We start from the raw sequence: 20,370 nt of genomic DNA, 5'->3' as shown, positions 1-20,370 counted from the left end.
AGGGGAGGGGGAGGGGGAGAGGGAGAGGGAGAGAGAGAGAGCGAGAGAGCTCCAACAGAGACGATTGATGTTTGGAGCTGACAGATCCCACTTGAAAGGCCTTGTCCACTCCCTAAGGGCTCATGCTGATGGGGTGAGCCTGCACCCAGCTTCTCCAGAGACTCACCTCAAAGCTCAGCTTGGCTGTAAACGGGTCATCATCCCCCAGTGGGTCCATGGTCTCATCAAGTTTCAGAGTCTGAGAATCTGGAAAGTCTGGTCAAGAATGGAATCTGAGTGGCAAGATGCTGCACTGCAGTCCCAGAAGAATGGAATCTGAGGCCTAAGCTGGGTACAGGGTCACCCTCCACCCCAAACATTAAATGTTCTGTGCAGCCCATCACATGCTTCCTGGCTCTGAGGGAGAGGAGCGGAGGTGGGTAGAACCTCCCTTCAGGTGAAGGGACACAGGCCAGGACGGGGTTCCTTTTCACCTGGCCCTGAAGCCTGAGGCTGACACAAGGGGAGTGGGCATGCTGGCACATGCCATAGTTCATGTGCTGGCCAGCCAGACTGCCATGAAAATGGGGCCATAGCTCTTTACTGGGAGAAAGGGGGCCAGGTCCACAGACACCAGCAGAAGCAGTGAGTGCTGGGTGCTCTGGGGTATCATGAAACTTTGAGGTGCATTTCATGGAGGACTAGGGGGTGAGTGTCTCTGCAGACCCACAGGTCCCCAGGGGTAAACACTCTGCCAAGACAGCTGGGAGGTGAGAAGCAGGAGTGTGAGAGCCCAGAGTGGCCCAAGAAGGCACCAAGGGAGGAGCTCACAGGGCCTGAGTCAGGGACAGGACCCGGGAGGAGGTCAGAGACAGGACCAGGACCAGGGGAGGAAGTCACAGTGCCCAGGTCAGGGACAGGACCAGGGGAGGGCTCACTGGGCATGAGGGAAGGACCAGGGATAAGCTGACAGTCTGGGTCTGAGTAGAGCAGGGCATGAGTGGGCCTTGAAACTGTTCTTGTCTTTGGTCTTTATTAAGTAACTCTGGGTTTTCCTTTCACCATTATTTCTCAAAATGTTGCCCACAGGGAGAAAAATGTGGAAAACAAATTAAAAAATCCTAGGAAGGACTTATGGGTGTGACAGAGCTTGGGGGGAACCCTCAAGGGCGTGGCCCTTAGGCCCAAAAAGTGAAAAGTAACAAACATGAAGAGTCAACTTCATGAGACCAAAAGGATGGTTTATCCACTAACAAAACTCAGAAGGCAGAAAGGAATGGGACAGAAGGACGAATGGAACCTGAGAAGACAGGGAGGATCTAAATAAACGCTGCCATGCTGAGGGGATTGCAGCTAATGTCAAGACACAGTATGTGAATAAACTGTTGGGTAGAAACTAGAAACTAATTTACTTGCTCTGTAAATTGTCACCAAAACTACAATTAAAGAAAAGTGCAGCTCAAGGAGCTGGTGGTCCTACCTGACATTCTGAACAAACCCCCAGTGATGTGTGTGTACTCGAGGTTAAAACACGGGCAGAGGAACCTCTGCTTAAGGGTGCTGGTGCCAGAACTGACCACATCCCAGTCTCATTCATCAGGCAGTCAGGCTAAGTGGAGGCCCCAGTGTGAGTATGTCCTGGGCTCTTTGCTTCTGTTGACTGGCACATGCTGACAGGGTAGTGGCTCCTGCCGATGAAGAAACAGCTCCCGGTATGCTGAGGGACAGCTTTGCCACCATCCATGGCGAAGCCTTTAATGCTCTTACATGTTAGCCACATCTTACAAGTGTGGCTGGGCTAACAGCATTGCACCACCAAGGGCAGCAAACACCAACATGGCCACTTACACGCACCTTTTAGGAGCCTACATGGAATAAAGAGCACGGGAAATGCCAAAGCTGCAACCTGCTCCATTGGCCGCCTGGTGCCCCTTGACACCACCGGCCTGGCCAGCTCTCTGGCCTCTGACTTTGTAGGGTCTCACGCCCTCAGGCTGTCAGCAGGCCTTCCCCTGGGTATGGCCATCTCTCCACTAAGGCACTCCCGCCCTCTGCCAGGACCCCCGTGCCCAGGATACTGATACTTGTGATCTCCTGCCACTTGCTCTCCCGCTTTGTATGTCGAGGCGCCTCCAGGTCAATGAGGGCGACGGCTTCTTCATCAGTGATCCCCTCCTCCAGGAAGAACTCCACCAGGTGCAGAACCTCTGCAGGCACAGGGTCAGAGAATGTGAGGTGGCAGGTGACCCTTCCCTTCCAGGGCAGGCCTCTCTAAACGCAGCACAGGCCTGTGGGTGTACCCCACCCCTGTTGCAGGCTGCTTCTCCTGCCAGAGAGGAGGAAGGCTGCGTTTGGGGAGCAGACTTTACACCCTTCCTTCATGCCCCAGTAAGTAGCGACGCTCCCTGCTCACGGAGACCAGGCTTGTGCTCCGCTACTAGATGGATCTTTTCTCTCGGGCTCAGGTCAGGGCTCAGAGCCTGAAGCTGACAGCATGCTATCTCTCCCAGTCCTTCACCAAGAGCCCTCATTAGTGCTGGCAACTGCACGTGTGGTCTGGGCAGTCCCGGATGCAGTTTGAGAACCCTGACAGTGACATTCACTAGGCACAGTGGGGGGTCACGTCATCCTCAGCTAACAAATGAGGACTCAGTTACTCACAGCGGCTCACGGTGGCCACTGCCAGGACTGACCGTAGGTGGAGGCGGAGAAGACGAAGGGCTGGCGGCAGTTGATGCAGACGTTGCCCAGGTTGTTGAGCAGCGGGTTGTTGGTGGAGCAGCGGTAACACAAAGGCACAAGCTCCTGCAAAGACAGTACCTGTCCCCTGACCTGATGACTGGACCAGCGGGTTAGTCCTGTCTCCTCCGCCTTCACCCTGGACTGAGCTGGGACCTGGCTGCTACTACAAAGGCTCCCTGGGCGGGCAAGGAAGCAGCAAGGGCTCACCTCCTGCCTAAGCTCCATGATGGGGCAAAGTATGAGGATATCACAGATGTCAGAGACGATGTTAGCTCGTCACTGCAGAGTCCCCTGACTCAGTGGTCCCTTCCAGGAAAAGGGCCCAGCAGGACAACATTCCTGGCAGAAAACAACAAGAACCACTGCCAACATTTATCAACAACTTATCACAGTCTGGGTTCAGTGGTAAGCACATCTCCTGTGCTGTCTCGTTCAGCCTTTGACTACCTGTGGGCAAAGGTATCACCCACGACAGAAAGGTGGAGACATGGCTATGGAGTGGCAGAACCAGAAATGGAATGCAGGTCTAGCACCAAGTGCCTGCTCTGAGCCTGAAAGAGGAAAGTCAGTTAGTCACTATGCTGGCTGGGGAGAAGGGCTGGGCCTGGGCTGCAGACACTGTGGGGCAGATATACTGGACAGCAGTAACATGGTCCTAGAAAGGCGGCTGGGGCCGGACCAGAGCTAGCAAAGGTCTGTCCAGGCCAGGCTAAGGGGAAGACTGATTCCCCTGGGTGTGGGTGTGTGGGGAAGCTCTGGGCTTTCTGGGTGTGTGCTGTCCACCAAAGGCCAGGCAGCAAGGTGGCCAGGGCCCAGAGGGACTGGGGCTGTGAGCCACACAGCTAAGTGGAGAACACAGTATCACAGAGGGCAGGGAATGGGCAGACGGGCCTGGCTGGTCTTCCTTAGGGCGCTGCCTCCTCACCTCATTGTCCTGGAAGGGTTTGGAGCGCACAGTAAGGCTCCCCAGCTCGATGGACTTCTGGAACCTGGCAGGAATGTGCAGGCCCTGCAGCTTGTCATAGGCGTGTCGGGCCAGCTTGTAGGCCCCCAGGGCCTTGCTCTGCTTGGCCAAGGTGAAGAGTGTCTTCCTGTGTCCCAGGGTTAAGGTAGCAGACGCTCAGCTGGTGAGTGGCTGGCACTGGGCCAGGCAGCTGTGGGTAGCCCCAAGGAGCGCCTCTGCACTTCCATGACATCTCAATGTAGCCCTTGGATGTCAAGGTGCATAGATTTTCCAGAGATAAAGACAGTGATGTCCCCTTTATGCCCTGACCAGGTCAAAATGGCTCTCATTTCAGGTGACCTCTGACAGGTGTGGAAAGCCCGGTGCTTGGGGCGACCATGCAGAGCCCCCAGGCACTTTGCTTTCTGTACCTGGCGGTTTCAGGTGCATCTCCCCTGCTCTGCATGCCAACAAGCCCTGGGCTCCGGTTCTGGGTCACCCCTGGTTTGCCTGCACTTCTACTCTCTGCCCTCCCCACTAGCTGGATTAACCACTCCCAGAAGCCCCTCTCAGGCCCAAGCACCAGCCCCACTTCGTGCTCATTCTCCCGGATGTTCCTGCTCCCACACCCTGGGTGGCACCCAAGGCCTCAGCTTCAGCAGCTATTGGTGGTGACGGTCCCCATTGTGAGACCACTCCAAGTCAGGAGCCACTTCTAGGGCTCCAGTGCAGCCAGCACATGGCAATGGCCAGCTCCACGTCTTTGACTTGAACTTGCCTGCTTAAATGGTTGGGGGCAGGCCTGAGGCAGCGGGCATGTAGTGAGTGCCCCCATTGGGGAGATGCTGCACGTAGGGGCAGGCGTCTCCTCAAGTCAGGTGCCCTGATTTGGGGGAATCTCCCCTTCGGTGAAGCCCTCTTCCTTCTTTGGTCCTCTCTTGGTGTGGTGTGGGGTGGGGAGGCTGGCCAGGAGCTAAGAGGCTTTCCTTAGAGGAGAGGTTGAAAGGAGCTGAAGCCAACAGTGGTTATTTAGCAGGGAACTGGGGAGCAACTGTGATTTTTATAACACACTCATAATCTTTAAAGCTGTTTGTAATCTCTTACTACTTTCTGGATGTTAAAGCCCTTCAGAAGTACACACAGGTGGAAAGGCAAACTTGTGGGGTCTTGACTATATTCTACAGCCTGCTCCTACCAGACTTGGCTTCTGTTTTCCCTTTACCACATTCCCCCAACATCCTGACCATCGGACCCTGGCTGCATCAGCCTCCTGGACGGACATTCCCTACTGACCAGGGCCCCAGCCTCAATTTCACTCCACCCTGGGCCACAGAATACAGTCCAAGGGGCTATCACCAGAGCCCCACGAGATGGCATCTTTATCCTTCAGGGCCTACCTAGCCTGCTTCCTGGAGCCCAACGGGGGTTGTACACAGCAGGGCTGGACAAGCGTCCCGCCACCAGCTCTGGGGAGATGCCCACAAGACCAGCCAGAAGCCCTGAGATAACCACTTTTCCAGTCGGACCTTTCTCAGTGCTTGGTGGGATGAGTGAATGCGCCCGGAAAGCTAATCTCTTGGCCCAGGCCCTCAGCCTCCCAGGCTGTGCCTGGCCTACAGGAGCACAGCAGTGGCTGGCTGAGCAAGCTCCCTCTCCTCTGAAGGCTGCTGGAGAGAAGGTAGGGGTTGCTGCTCTGGAAGGACACTCATACCCATTAGGCTTATGGTGGGACAGTTTTGAGAGAAAGGATACACTTTAGAGATGCCCAAGGGGGTGTCCCTGGTCAGGCTGTGCAGGAGGAATCTGGAGATGTTGAAAAGGGTTTCGGGGCGATGGGTACTGAATGGCTCTTCCTACAATGAGACAAAAGCAAACAGGAGCAAATTCCTTGGTTAGACCATAGCTGAGCAAGGCAGCAGTGCAGGCGGTGCACAGCCCTTCAGAGCCCTGGCAGTGCTCACAGGCACAGGGCACTCCTACTTGCTGAGTGCCTTCTGTGTCCGAGTGCTCTGCAACTGCGTCTCCAACACAATCCTGGGAGGTGTGCGCTTTATCCTCACTGTACCAACAAGGAAACTGAGGCTCAAAGAGAGGACCCACAAAGAGCCACCTGACAAGGCCGGAGCAGGGTTGCAACTGAAACCTGCATCTGAGGCAAAACTCAAGAGCCCCTTTATCCCAACTGCACTGCCTCTAGGGTTGCAAATGACAGCATTTCCTGGAGGTGGGGGTTAACCTGGCTTAGGAAGGTAGACGTGCAGGCAGAACCAGGATGACTGGCCTGGGACCTCCAATTAGCTGAGGGTCTTTTCTGCAAAGCACAAGGATACATCATGTAGCATGTTTCTCAGTAAAGGCCTTGCCATCTTCTCCTTCTCTAGTGGTGCCCTCACCAACGTACCACCAAGCATGAATGTGGAGTTCCTTGACTGCTCACCTGTGCACTGCAGCCCTGCCTACTCAGTCCACATAAGGTGGATGAATAGATCTTCTGTGTCTAAAGGCCACCTGCACCCAGCACAGCAGGCCAGAGCAAAGTGGTTCATAAAAGGTTAGGAATGCCCCTCTTCTGAAGGAACCAGCTCAGAGTGCAAACCTAGACCACTGAGGTCTGACTAACAACATTAGATGATAATGAACTTGCTCGGTCAGCCATTCCTCCCTTTGAAAGAGCCTAACTGGCACTAACTGGACATTTCTTGAAGGCTATTAAAAAAACCACAGTCACCAAGGCTGAGCCTTAAACTGGTCTGATTTACGAGAATCTGAATCCTTTAACCTTTTTGGGTTCAGCTCAGAACCTCAGTACTTTCTCTTTAGTTCCCACCTACATTTCCATTGCCTCTGTTAGCTCTGGGAATCCACCTCTCTGCCCAGGTGATAGCTGGGGTGGAGCTGACCTCCGATTATTGTGCTCAGTGGGGAAGCCAAGTAATGTCCAAGAGAGACCTTGGACTAGCTTGTGCAATGGGGAAAGACGCTGGACACGTCTCCTCCAGTCTTAGCTGAGTCAGAGTTGCTCTGCCAGCCAAGTCCTGAGGCCAAACCCTGAGAGACTTTGAGCACATGCAACTGCTTCAGGGGATTCCCTCCTCCTCTCTGCTCACCCCATATTCACGTCTGTCTCTCCTGCCTCCTGGCTATGGGGGGTTTCAGCCTACAGGAAGGCTTCTCACAACGTTCTTAGCTTTTGACTGGGGCTGCCTGTCCACCAGTGTGCCCTGACGCTTCCGCCCAGGACCTGTCACACAGCAGGCCAAGAGAGGATTAAAGGAAGGAGTGGAAAGATGTGGCACTTGGAAAGACAGATTAGTCATTTAAGTCTGCGCAAACTGTGGGTTCAGGCCTGGGACTTGTTGCCTATCTCCAAATCTCCCAGTAGTTCTAAACTAAAAATGCCTTATGCTCTAAGCGCTGCCCCTCTACTGTACACGTGCACCTAGGTGAGTGACAAATCAGGAGAGAAGGTGGGCAGGAGGGGGAGGAAGACTGAGTTTCTAGGCAAAGGATCAGAAAGAGAGGCACAGTATGCCTTCACAAGATTAGTTTCTGAGAGGAAGCACTATTAAGAATTCCCAAATAACGATGTCAGAGACCCAGGGGCAGACCTAGCACATATCAGAAAGATGAACAGCTAAAGAAGATGGGAATTTCCATTCCTGGGCACCTTCTACTCATCTTCAGGTGCACTGTCTGCCCTCCTTCAGAGGGTGGTGTAAATGACAGTTGCATCCCAGAGTTCCAGAGTCAGTGTCCCCCTACCACAAGGAGCCCAGGAAAGCAGCCCACTTCTCAACCTGGAGAGCCTGAACAAGGTGCTCCAGCAGAGGGAGGGACAGCTTTCTAGAGGTCAGGAGAGAATCTTCTCTTCACAGAAACAACTCCACTGTGCTTTGCACGTTGTTTGCACAGGCTCAGGAGCCCTGGTGGAGCAGCGATTAAGCACTCCAAAGCTAACCCACCAGCTTGGGCAAAGATGCAGAAATCAGTTTTTGTAAAAAGCATGATCCTGGAAACGCTATGAGGCAGCTCTGTCCTACAGGCTTGTTGGGAATTGGAGTAGATTTGAGGACAATGTGTTTGTCTCGAGTGAATGTACTGTCAGTCATTTTAAAAAAAATCAGCTTGGATATGAGAAGTTAGAGATGGAAAGAAAAGCATGTGACCTCCTGAAACAAAAAACCCACAACAACTTTAGCAAGACTGGACGTGGCAGTAGGGCACATGAAGGTGTAGGAAGGGCGCTGAAGGAGGGGAAGACTCAGCAAGGCCGCCTCCCCCAGAGGGAAGCACAGCCCTCGCTGTGAGAGTAGCACATTGTCACAGCATGCTGTACACCAGGCCAGAAACCCAGGGACTTTAGAGGACATGCCATGTCCTGAGCCCCAGTGTGGAAAAGGGTGGAGGGCCAAGAGAGACAGCTGGGCCCCAAAGTGGGAAAAGCAAGCTGAAGCTGAGCTGGGACTTTGACTTCTTTGCAGACAAGCATTGGATAGTGGTGAGGGACCTTGAAGGGGTCTTACCCTGGGAGAGAGACCATAAGGTGATGATGAAGCCCTTGTGCCCACAGATCCTGGTGTGGAAAGACAACGATAAGAGGCAGGGGGACAACTGACCAGGCAGAGCCTGTTGGAGGGCTTCCAGACTTTCCAAGATGCAAAGAAGACAGAGAGAGCTCAGCAGATGTGGGGAAGGAACAGTCCTGAGGGAAGGCCAGGGCCTTTGAGAAGGTCAAAGACCTGGAGGAGCAGTGAGAGGACTGTTGCTGTTAGGAGCCATCAAAATGCCTCACAGCTGACCCTCCAGGAGTTTTCAGAGGCTGGAAATCCTGTAGGAGGAGACTGCCCATCTTCTGCAAAGCCACTGGTGGCTCTTAACCAGGAGCTTTTCAAGTGGCAGGTGAACTTCTACTCACCAGGCCACCAAAGCTCCCTTCTAAAATGAACAGTGACACTTCCCATATGATCACTCTGAGTTGCACACACTCTCATGTGCTCTCCAAGTATCAGCTCACTTGATCTTCACAAGCAGCCAATCCAGCAGGCTCTACTACCATTATCCCTGCTTTACAGAGAAGGGCATTAGAGCTCAGAGGTCTCCCGGCCGCAAGTGATATAACGGAGTTGGCCACCTGTGAGGCAGCCTGCTGGTCTGCCATCTTGAAGCTGTTGGGACAGGACAGGGGTTGGGTGGGGAGCTGCTGAGGGGAAGAGAAGAGAAGAGATGAAGACTACAGGCTCCAGAGTCAATCTGGATTCACGTCCTGACTCCACTACTAACTGGCCGTGGGATCTGACTCCTAGCGCTTCAGTGTTTTCATCTATAACACAGCATTGTTGAAAGAATTAAACGCATTACTGTGTTAACTTAGCACACTGTCTGGTATGGAATAAGGGTTCCCTAAAGGTCAGTAGTTGTTGATACTGGAAATGGTTAAGAACCTTGTTACTAATTGCACAGTTGGCGGTCTGAGCCACTTAGAAACCACACACAGAAGAAAGGTCTGGCAACCTGCTTCCGGAAGGTCATAGCCACACAGACCCTGTGGAGCACACGTCCCCTCTGCACACACAGCGCCACCAGGAGGAGCTGACTGTGGTAACTGGTGTCTTTACTATTCTTCCTTACTCAGCATATGTTCAGTGATCAGAATGCACAGGACGAAGAGGTACTGACAACCTGTGACCTGTTCCTCAGTCACTGGACAGATTTGAAGTGGCTTCATCTGAAGAAGCACATGGGGCCTAGAAGGAATCAATTTTTTATACTTCCAGGTTTCCATTTCTACAAAAGGAAACTGATGGAAGAGACAGGAGGAAATTGCTCAAGGACACACTGCAAGTCAGTGGCAGGGCCAAAAAGGGGACCAAACCTGAAGGAAGACCAGACTTCATGCTAGAAGAGGGTCTCCAGGGAACGGCACCCGCCACTGGATTCTGTGAGAGGCAGACAGCCCTTGGTCCGACTAGTCCAATCTGCCCGAGTCAGAGCCCGATCAAGCCACCGGAGGGGACCATCTCAGCTCCTCTGTGGTCGCTCGGGGGCCCACCGCTCACCACATGTGGAAAAGACAGCCAGTCAAAGAAAAGCAATGCTCCTGCTCCTCTGGGAAGAAGAGCAGGATTCTCTGGCTATCCACCGTGCCCTGGCAGGCTTGTGTTCTCTGTGGAGGGATGCCACACCACAAAACCTGCCCAGTGCCCTAGCTCAGTGGGTGTGCCCCACATGTGCCACACATGCCAGGCAACTTACCAAAGACATCTTACCGTGTACCGATGGATGGCATGGTAGCCATGGTAAAGCTCAGCCAAGTGCTGGAAATGGTGGAATTTGTCAAGCATCACGTCCTTCTGGGCAGGATCTGCTGAGTGTGGTGGGCAGGGAGTGAGAGGAAAAGGTGGAAAAAGTATCAAATCAAGTCAGGGCTCCCAAGTGACATCAGCATGTCAGCCCTCCCTATACCTGGGGACGGGGTCAAGGGACGCAGTGTGGGAAACGCGCTGTTAGGAGCTGGCTGCCCAGGAATGGAGAGTGTCAGGCAGGGTGGTGGGCAGATACCTCTCCAATCTCACACTGCCTTCCACGGCATGTATTCTAAGAGAGCAGTTCTGTCACCCAGGCCTGCTGGGGGAGTCCAGTGGGAATGAGGGAGGGCACAGAGCTGGACACACGCTCACCCCTGGACACTTCTTTCTGTGGCACTCCTGATAAAAAACAGCCACCAGAAAGCACAGGACCACTACCAGCTTATCCTTTGTCTTGTCCATTTTCAACTACTGCCATGGCATCTGTAGTGCCACGGTAACCTCATGAAGGAGGCAGAGCCGATGAGAGACAGTTGACAAGGACAAAGAGGCCTGGCAAGCAACTGTCACTTAGGAGAAGACACCTTAAACTGGCCCTGAGTCAAGGCAGAACCGACTCATAGCTGACCCTCCAGTGAGTTTCCAAGGCTGTTAAATGCACAACAGGTGCGTGTCATCCTCGGTCTGTAGAGTTGCTGATAGATTTGAACTGCTAAAGAGAGGCTCCTACGGGCTTTGCCACCAGAGCTCCCTGGGGAAGTCACCAAGCTGCCTCTAATTCCAATGTTTTCCCCATTCCCGCCTGCTGGCCCTGGGCCAGCGCTTCTAGACTCCCTCAGTGCACCATGGGAGTGTTATTTAAAAAAAAAAAAAGGAAAGAAAAAGAAGCACTGAAACCATTTTCCCGCCCAGGATGAGTGAAAATCTGGAGTGTTATTGTAAAGTGACCGCTTTTTCATCTTTGTATTTAATTTTCTTTTAACCAGAGCTTACTTGGGCCTGATTCTGGGCTCCCAGGTGACAGGAGGGACATGTTCTGAATGAGCAATGCAGGGTCGGGCCTCCCAACAGTAAGCTCAGATGGGCCTTGACCATCTTTAGTGTTTGTGGACAAACTGGGGAAAGATGACACATCAGATTGCTCACTGCAAGACAGGGTGAGGGACAATGCATCCAATAAACAAGCCCAGGGCTTTAATTAAAACAGCCCAGCTCTTCCGATGTTTATCTTGGTGCCAGAGTGGGGGCCAAAGAAAACAAGTGGCCTGGCGGCTGTTTACTTACCTTGAGCTATATCGAGGCACTGCATGGACAGCATCCAGTAATAGTAGGCTGCGTCATTAAATCTGCTCTCCTCCACAGCGTTGTGGGTGAGCTGCTCCAGCACCCGGAGTGCCTCTCCCTGCCGCCCGGCCTTGTGGAACGCTGCAGGGGCACAAGGGCACTCGCTCAGGAGGTGGCCGCAAGGGGCTCTGTGAGGCATTCAGGGGTAGCTTGGGAAGTGGAGTGCTTTTGTAGTGTTTTGTTACCGGGATGCTGGCTCTTAGGCCACGGGCTAGAAATAATCAAGGGTACATCCTGGTAAAGTGGACTCTTTTGTTGAGAAAAGGACCTCTGACTTTGGAAACACAAAAAAGAAAAAGCTGAGAGATCATTCTTGACTGGCTACCAACTTCAGATCTCTGAAGTCCAAGGCCAGGGCAAAGCAGGTGGCTGTGTTCTGCACGTCTTCAGCTGGGTTCTGCCTCTGCCCCTGCCCTATTCAGAACAAAGCTGTGGGACTTCCAGGGCCCCAGGAAGGAGACATGACACAACACAGTTATCAGGCTGGGTGGTGTAAAGTACAGTGCACTCAATACCCATGACCTCGCTGGATTGTCAGAAGAGGCTTATGAAGAATTATCAACAGACTATTAATAGTTATTATCTCCACGCCCTTTATAATAATGGCAACGAAGGCATTGGCAGGTAAAGGAAGTGCAGTAGACCCAGCTCACAGGTTGTCTTTAACTGAGTGCTTTTCGATGAAAATCTCTCCAAGAGCTGGCTTTGCGCTCAAAACTGAACATTTGTGAAAACAAGCCAAAAAAAAAATCCCACCCTCTCAATCACTCATCCATCCATTTATAAGTTTCCTGAATGCCTGGCATGTGGCCAGAGCCCAGGACATAAGAGACTGCCAGGGCTGCACTTCCAGCTGTGACAGGTGCCCATATGTGGCACTTGCATGATCCAAATCTGCTTTTAGAGAAGGAAAAGGTCTTGTCTTTGTTCATTCTCATCTCCAGTCTCCTGTCTGAGTACCAAGTTACTATGGCGATGGATTCTTGGAAGGGCAGACAGCGACAGATGGATAGGTTGATGTGTTTTGCCCAAACATGCAGATACTTCAGCAACTGGGTGCTCTGGAAGTGCTGAAGCAGAGGAACAAGCTGTCCTTCAAAGGAGGTTTTCAGAGGAGGAACCCCAACCGAGAGACATTTGTTCCCAAATGTGTCCGGAGGTGGCAACTGTCATCATATAGAACTGTGACTGAGATGCTATGATTGTGACACACCCAGAGCGATGAGGAGCTTTTGACACACACAGCACGACAGAGCTAGGCTCCCCTGGCCAACAGCCCTGGTCCTGTCCCAGTGTTGCCACTCCCTGACTCTGCTCAGCACTCTTAACCTCTGTGGCTCTGCAGGGCTGTGGGCCAGGCACAAGGTTATACAGGTTAAGAGCCCAGCCAGTGCCTGACACAGACGAAGTAGCCAATTTTCAAAATGATTCTCATCAGTTGAAGCTTGCACCTGTTTCCGATACAGCCACACATCATCTGCAGCCCATTTTACAATGGAAATGTGGAGAATACTAGAACTGGAAACAAGGTCTGGGCTTCCACTGAGGTGGCTGAGGAATGGGGAGGCAAGAGCTCTGCCAGACACCTGGTGCGGGCCCTCTCTCTGTCCTCAGTACACCCTGCCTCAAAGCCCATGCTGCTCTTCCTTCAGAGCTGAGTGACTTCAGGCACATCTCTTTACCTTCTTCAACTCCAGTGCCCTTATCTTAAGTATGTAAGTAATAACAACAGTGCCTACAGCAGGTTGTTGTGAGGATTCAGAGAGTGAATCATTTCGGGGCCCAGTGCTTAGCTTGGTTAAAATCACAGCTCTGAGGGGAGAGGGCCAGGCCCAGTTGGGCTGAGTCTGGCCCTGAGACCACTTTCTGATCACTGCCCCAGTCTCTCGCCAGTGCAGGTCAAGTTCCCGGGTGAAGAGCTGCCCTGTCTGTGTGGCCTACCTTTCTGTGCTTCCTCAAACCGATCATTCTCTGCCAGCCACTGCGCATAGGGCACATAGATGTCATCCTTAAACTCTGGATGTTTCTCGCCCAAAGCAAAGGCCTGGAGGGAAGAGAAGTGCATCCTTAGTGCAACAGTTCCACAGCCCCCACGACAGCACTGCGCTTAGCAGGATCCATTAAAGATGTCATATGATGCCAGCCTGACAACTCAAAGGGAGAGTGCTCCCCATCAGCCACCCAGAAATGCAAAAACAAATCAGCGCTTTGAAAACAAAAGGCAATTAACAGCAATATGCAAGCAACTGGATTCAATAACAACACAGTCTGTTTCTGGACCACAGAAGTGGTGCAGAATCGGAAACATTTTATTTTGAGAATTTGCGTGGGCTCCTGGAGTGCTGCAACAGATTTCTTTTAATTGCAAGCGACACCTAAGGAAACAGAATTGACATCGTCATCATCATCTCTGAGCATTAGCAATCAAATATTACAGTGGACTTGCTGTGGGGAGGGACACAGTCACTGCTTTACCCAGACCAGAATCTCCTGGGGAACCTTTGCTCAGTTTAAAGGAACAGGACCAGGAGAACCGAAGATGAGTTGAGGCGGACTTGGGGGAAAGTTTGCCAGATGCACAGTGAGGACTGAGCAGTTCCAAGAAGCTTTCATTAACACTGCTTGGAAAATTTCCTTCTGATAAAATGATCTTGAGAAGACATTATTCCCTCTGTTGCCAGCTCCATCTTTTCTCATCAGTGACCTTATCACCTCACCAAATGGAGCTACTCAGAGGGCAGATGAGTCGGACAGCTCTTAAACAGAAAGGGCCTCACCAGTTTCACTGTGGGGGTACGATGGGTAGGGGTTTATGGGAAGGTAAGTTCCTCACTGCAACCTTTAATCCCCAACTGGGATGGACTGCTCTCCTCTTCCAACTAGGAGGAGGTGGCCACGAGATTGAGACGGAAACCAGACCAGAGGAGGTGCCACCCAGGCCATCTGTGCCAGCACCACCTGCCATCCTTCTTGTTCACAGCTCACACCAAAAGCATCCAGGAGAATGTGCCGGGGCGACTGAGGCGCTGATCCCTGTAAGGGCAGTCTTTGGCAACCCTCTAGCTAAAAAGCCTGGATGGCATTTTTCTAGCAAAATACCTCCCAGCAAGTTTTAAATGTCAGGTGCCTCTCTGTCAGAGATGCATGTGAGCGTGTGGACTGGTTGGGGGCAGCTCGGATCGACTGCTGGGTTAACGACACCAGGCCTGGGTCTGGCACAGAGCGGGTGGTTGGGAAAGATTCCCTTCTCCAACAAAGGACATGGGGACTGCAGAGATTCTCCCAGGCACTCTGGCCCGAGAATCCGAGCTGCATCTTCTCCCTGAAAGTCAGTGCTCATTCCCATGAGGGCAGCTGTTCTCCATTCAAACCCTGAGGCCCCGTGCACTGATCTGCCATGTCCCAGAGTTAGGCACACCCCCAGTCCACAAGCACTCCCCTCACCTCATCCCAGCGCTGAGTCTCCACGTGCAGCTGAACCAAGGACTTGAGGTCACCAATCTTCAGGTAGGTCTCGGCAGCGTATCCAGGGTTATCCAGCTTCCTGAAGTACTGGGCGCACATCAGCAGGGGCTCCCGCTCAGCCTTGTCCAGTCTTCGTGCAATGTCGATTAACCTGGAGAGGCAGAGGGGCATTAGATGGGATCTAGTGGCACAAGCTTTGGGGTATCCTTGAGGGTGGGCCCTATGTCTAACTCACCCTGCTCCAACAGAACACATGACCCTTGCTGGTGGGGATGGGGCGGGTAGCTCAATGGGTAGCTATGAAATAAGTGAACACACCTCAGAAACCCTTCCTGTGTCAGGAAACCACCTACCCCTCGTGTCACATGATCTTCCCAGCAGGCTCATCTACCCAGAAGTATCTCCTAGTAACCTGCCAGGAGCCAAGCATAGTTTCAGCTGTCACCTATGTGATCTCAATTCATCCTCACAAGGCCATTATTCCCATTCTGGGGCATCAGCTGAAGCCGGGAAACGGCAGTGTGCTCTTCCCACCCCCAGTTCAGGAACCCTCACAGCAAAGTATGGGTGAGGGGTTTGCATTTCCAGAGAGAGGCCCTCTAGAGCAGAGCACTGAGATCTGCAGACAAGCCTGTGGGGAATCACAGCATCCCTCCTCCCACCAGTGTGGCCACCAGCACCCTGCTTCCTCAGGGCTGGGGCGGGGGAAGCCAGCTCTCCCTGAAAGGTGCCTGCCCCACCCTGAACGGAGGGAAGAGGAAGCAGCTGTCGAGGCTGTTTCAGAGACCCGCAATGCCTGCCAATCTGCACTTTGAATAATAATTGCAACTAAAAATAACATTCACAGCAGGGAAAGGAAACATTTTTAGGGCAATGTGGTGCAGGATGCCCCTTAACCTCCACCTCCAATCAAACCCAATGTCCCTGCAGGGGATCTGTGACAGCCAGACTTGGAAAGGGACAGAAATGGCCCACTGACTCCTCTTTTCTGAATTGGCTAAGCACCTCTAGGGTAATCCGTTAAGTATCACTTGCTGATGAAAGTGATACAGGAAAAGCTGGAGAGGACAGTCACTCATTCTCATTGCTTTCCGACTGCAACTGACCCTCACCAAGCAGGTTTTCTGTGGCTGTAAATCATATGGGAGGAGACTGCCCATCTTTTGCCCGCAAAAAAGCTGATGGACTCGAACTACTTATCTTTGGGTTGGCAGTGCAACTCCTTACCACTACTAGGCCACTGGAGGAGAAAAGAGTGGCTCTAAGTCTACCTGGCTTTCGTCCATACTACCCCTTTTGGAAAAAAGTTGTGGGACAAATCTGTGCCTCCATTTTTCAGAAGCTTTACTTTTGGACAAGAGAGGATGGAATAGGTATCTGCCAAGGCTGCTGTGTGAAGGGCCCAGAGCGACATCGGGATGAAGCCACACCCTCTTTCTGCCACCCAACAGTCTTCAACACTGCTTCCAGTGAGACTGACTGACAGCTGCTGGCCAGCAGTCTGGGCCACTTCAGGAAGCCCTCCACCTCACTCCCTTGCTAACGGCAGATGCTGACACGCATGCCCATACCTTCCTGGACTGTCAAGGGAAAGCCTTCCACCACCTGCCCGACCACACCGTCACTGTCTTCTTCCCTTCCTTGTTTAAAACTTTTTCAGCTCTGACCATTAACACTAGTTATGGGCGTTGAAATCAGCAGAGCTGAGTTGGAAGCTTAGCTCTGTTACCTCTGTGCAGATCTCAGGTGGACCCTCTCAGTGCAGAGGAGGACTGAAGGCCAGCCAGTCGGCTGCGTCCCTCTTGAAGCTGGGGTCACTACTGCTGAGTATCAGCAGCTCTAAAGGCATGTGCCCCAGCACTCCTCACCACCCTCTCCCCAGGGAGTTCAGTCACCTTCTCAAAGACAGTGGTTGCCTCATTCAAACCTGTGTCTTCCAGAAAACCCAGCCATAGCATATCTGGTTTAATATGCAGAGAAGTAAGATTTTTTTCCCCCCTCAGCAGTGAAAGCTGAGAGTGACTTGACACAACACGCTGCCAAGGGGTTTTGGGGGCAGCACTGGAGACCTACGTGTCCACCCAGCCGTGGTCTCCGCTGATCTCAATGGCCTTGGCGTGTTCCCCTGCCGAGACGTACATCTCCACCGCGGCTTTGGGCTCGTTGATATTTCTGGCCCAGTCAGCCTGTTTTGTGATTAGCATCTTTGTTTCTTTGGGGTCTTCAGATCCAAGGAAATCCTGAGGAAGCACAACAAACAAAAACATGCAGGATTAGGACTTCTTGCTGCCAGCATTATGTCAGGCTGCGAGAGCTGGAGCAGAGGAGGGCTTTGCTCCGCGGAGGTGGCCTTCTGGATGCAGGCGGGAGCCCATCCCCGAGGCATGGGCTGGGGTGGGGACATGGGGCAGTCCCAGGTGTGGGAGCGAGGGTCGGGGCTGCTCCACAGCGTCCCAAGGATATGAAGACACCGCACAGTGCCAAGAACCAAGGCTCTCAACATTTCCTTCTCTTCCCACCAACATTTGCTCTGTTACTAAACAACACTTTCCGGAGTCTCTGGAGCACCACACAAATTCAGCAACGGGGACGGTTTACAGTGAAGACACTTGGTCTCTCAGAGACAGTCTGTGACATATGTGACTATCCTCATACAGTGAATGGACATTTTGTCAGTCCAATTCCAAATGCTCAGACCTGTACTCTTGGTCCAGAGCATATCAGGGAGGTTGAGTACATGGTGCCCTGGACCCAAACAAAAGATTTACAGACCTCTCTATGCCCTCTGCCTATAACCACACTCAGTGTTCTATTCTCATCTCTTTTCTCAACTGGGCTTTGTGCCCAGATAGGTGCCTAGATAAGAAGCAGAACAGGTTTGGTCAAGTAATTCCCAGTTGAGCAGTATCCAACCTATCCTGAGGTCAGATCATGCAGATTTGGGGAGTAGTCCACCTGTGGGGAAAGCGAAGACCCTGGGTGGCTCTCCAGAGAATCAGAAGGAGCGAGCCAAGGTCTAGATCCCTAGAGAGCTGGGCTGCAGGTGCCTCTGTCGTCTGCACCACATGGGAACTCTAAAAGCCAGACCAATAGCCTCAGGTTGGCCCTAGAATGTGTCAGAGACACTCAGAAAAATCACCTCTTTCCAGGACACTATTGCCCAGGATATATACATGGGAATGTGCCAGAACGCATCACTCTTATTGACACTTTTAAGGTGGGGTTTTTCTCAAGAAGGGAACTTGGAAGTGCTTAGAGCCCAGATCTGTTTTACCAGCAGTAAGTGGTTTATCTTACGAACAATGTACCTTCAGAGAATGTTCCCGTGTCAGCCGCACAGAAGTGTAGAAAAGTACTCCAACTCCCCTGATGAACACTCATTTGTCAGGAAAGTATAGTGTGTGCATGTTAAAAACCCACCGGAACAATTACCTCCCTTTCTTCCCCTAATTTGCTCTCACATAATTGTGTAGCCCCTAAAGTAAGAGATTAGATTGGGCTAAGATAATAAAATGTTTTAAAAAGGGAGTTTTTAGAACCATAGATTACTTTTGTGCTGGTGACCAAAGACAAGGTAGACCCCTTCAGCTGACCTCTGGGTCCCTCTGGAGTTTACAAAGGGAAGGGGCTTGGATACCAGCTGCCAACGAGCTGAAAATGCCTATTTCGGCCCATTGTGGATAGATCCTTTACTCTTGGCAGCCACAACAATGTATATCCTTTATATCAATTGTAAAGCCGGAAACCCTGTTAACCTAGTTAGCTAAGGGAGGTTAAACAACTGGAGGAAAATGCATCATAAGAGAACAACAATGGCCTTTAAGAGACTTCAGTAAGGGCTTAGGGGACCTGAGGTGACCACAGTGAGACAGATGAGAGGCCTAGAGCACCATGGATGTTGGCCACACACCAGGGGACACCAGCGGGCACACAGCTCACAGACTTGAGGAGCCCCTGACAGGACCTTAGAGCTGACTTCACAGAAGCTCGGCCTAAATGTTTCCTTCTAGGTTCAATAAACTGGGTTTTCAAAGGCTTTATGGTTTCATGAAGCTAATTTCCACTTTATCTGGGGCCATGACAAAGACATTGTCCTGGAGTGGACAGAAAGAGGCTGTGTTGAGTGATGAATGAGACTAAACAGTGTTCCCATGCTGGGTGATTTTGATAAGAACATGCTACATAAGAGCATTATAATTCCCTTTATCACCACATAAACATGTCACTTATCTGGAAAGCATACAATTTATTTGTACGTGGGAATGTAATTTAAAAATTTTCTGGAACCCAGACTGAATCTTGGGAAGCAATTTTCAAGTAAACAAAAACATGCCATGTCAATAAGCACTCTCTTTCTGCCCCAAAACCCCTAATGTGTGCGTGCACATCATCTCAGATCCTGACTACTGGGCAGGACGGGCTGGGGGAGGGGGTGAGAGAAGACACTGAAATGGAACCAAGCTACTTGGAACTGTGATCAAAAACACTCTCCCCGCTGAGTATCCACCTTCCGAGGGAAACACTAGATGGAGTGTGGGAAAGGGCTGTACTTCGGGTGGGAGACTGTGGTGCAGAGGCCAACAGCAGGGCTGGGTGCAAAGACAGGGACGAGCTGGCTGGAATGTGGTCTGAGGATTTTGGCTCTCTCATTTTCCTCACCTTCATACAGCTTGGGATTTAGAAATGACTTCCCCATATATCATTTTCTGCAGTTCTCAAAACTAACCTGAGCTGCAGGCATGTTACCTGCTGGGGTGGGAATGCAGGCACCACATGTGCACACTTCACTCAGGTCACCTGACAGGAAGGACAGGGACTCTGGATGCCAAGGTGTTCCGGAGGCTGTGCCACAGCTGCCTGCTCGGGCAGGAGGTCTGAGGGTTCCAGGAAGGGCTGCTGATCCAATGTCAAGTTGTTCTGAGTCAAAATTTTGTTCTCTCCTAGAAAGTATGCTGACGTGGTGCTATTAGCAATCCATCTCTGTCTCGTATGCATACGTGGTGGAGGAATTGATTTGAAGAAGGAAAAAAGTGGTATAGAGAGTATAAAGCATCCTGTGTCTGCGAACAGAGCCCACAAGGTGAAGAGACAGACTAGGAGCTCCTGGAGTCACATCATGGGAACCTGAAACACAACTCTCAGTCCAAGGACTTGACAGACAATGGGGGTACACAGAACGCAGCCATGTTTAAGAGCACAAAAAAAAGGAGAAGTATTTCCATCTTGAATTCCTGAGCTAGATACTTAGCATTAATAGGCACTAATTGATTGTGGCTGCTTGCCTCACTGAACATTACTGAGCTTATTCTGACATTACCCAGAAAGGTGTCTTAACAAAGGCATCTCCTGGAATGAAGCCTCGCTGCTTCACAGGCCCAAGGATCCTTAAACCTTGAACTAAGTTAAGCAGCAAATGTATTTACTGCTCTCTTCCCTTTAGTGGAACTCATGCTCTTCAAAGCCATCAGGAGCTTGATCCGGAAGCTCTCCACCCACACAGCTCTGTCACGGCCCACACCCACAGGGGACTGGCTGTCAGGGAGGCTTCCACATAAAGCAGCACCTCCATCAGCTAACCCCTGGCAGGATGAC

At 51.8% G+C, this 20,370-nt stretch overlaps 1 protein-coding gene across 1 annotated transcript in view; it reads right to left on the bottom strand.

The window, feature by feature from the left end:
- Window positions 1-20,370, bottom strand: part of IFT122 (intraflagellar transport 122 homolog (Chlamydomonas)) — a 75,942-nt gene that overhangs the window by 965 nt on the left and 54,607 nt on the right. The window contains exons 17-26 of the mRNA XM_006901039.1: window positions 16,852-17,018; window positions 14,758-14,929; window positions 13,255-13,357; window positions 11,254-11,394; window positions 9,931-10,025; window positions 5,417-5,517; window positions 3,647-3,812; window positions 2,673-2,784; window positions 2,058-2,186; window positions 167-246 (exon numbers count right to left, since the gene is read on the bottom strand). Coding sequence (XP_006901101.1) covers window positions 167-246; window positions 2,058-2,186; window positions 2,673-2,784; window positions 3,647-3,812; window positions 5,417-5,517; window positions 9,931-10,025; window positions 11,254-11,394; window positions 13,255-13,357; window positions 14,758-14,929; window positions 16,852-17,018 — 1,266 coding nt within the window. The remainder of the gene's footprint in view (window positions 1-166; window positions 247-2,057; window positions 2,187-2,672; window positions 2,785-3,646; window positions 3,813-5,416; window positions 5,518-9,930; window positions 10,026-11,253; window positions 11,395-13,254; window positions 13,358-14,757; window positions 14,930-16,851; window positions 17,019-20,370) is intronic.

This window comes from Elephantulus edwardii, unplaced genomic scaffold (assembly GCF_000299155.1).
Source record: "Elephantulus edwardii isolate Elephantulus edwardi_28Jun2011 unplaced genomic scaffold, EleEdw1.0 scaffold00306, whole genome shotgun sequence".
Lineage (NCBI taxonomy): Eukaryota > Metazoa > Chordata > Mammalia > Macroscelidea > Macroscelididae > Elephantulus > Elephantulus edwardii.
The sequence above is the reverse complement of the archived record's forward strand: the minus strand, read 5'-3'. Positions and strand labels throughout refer to the sequence as shown.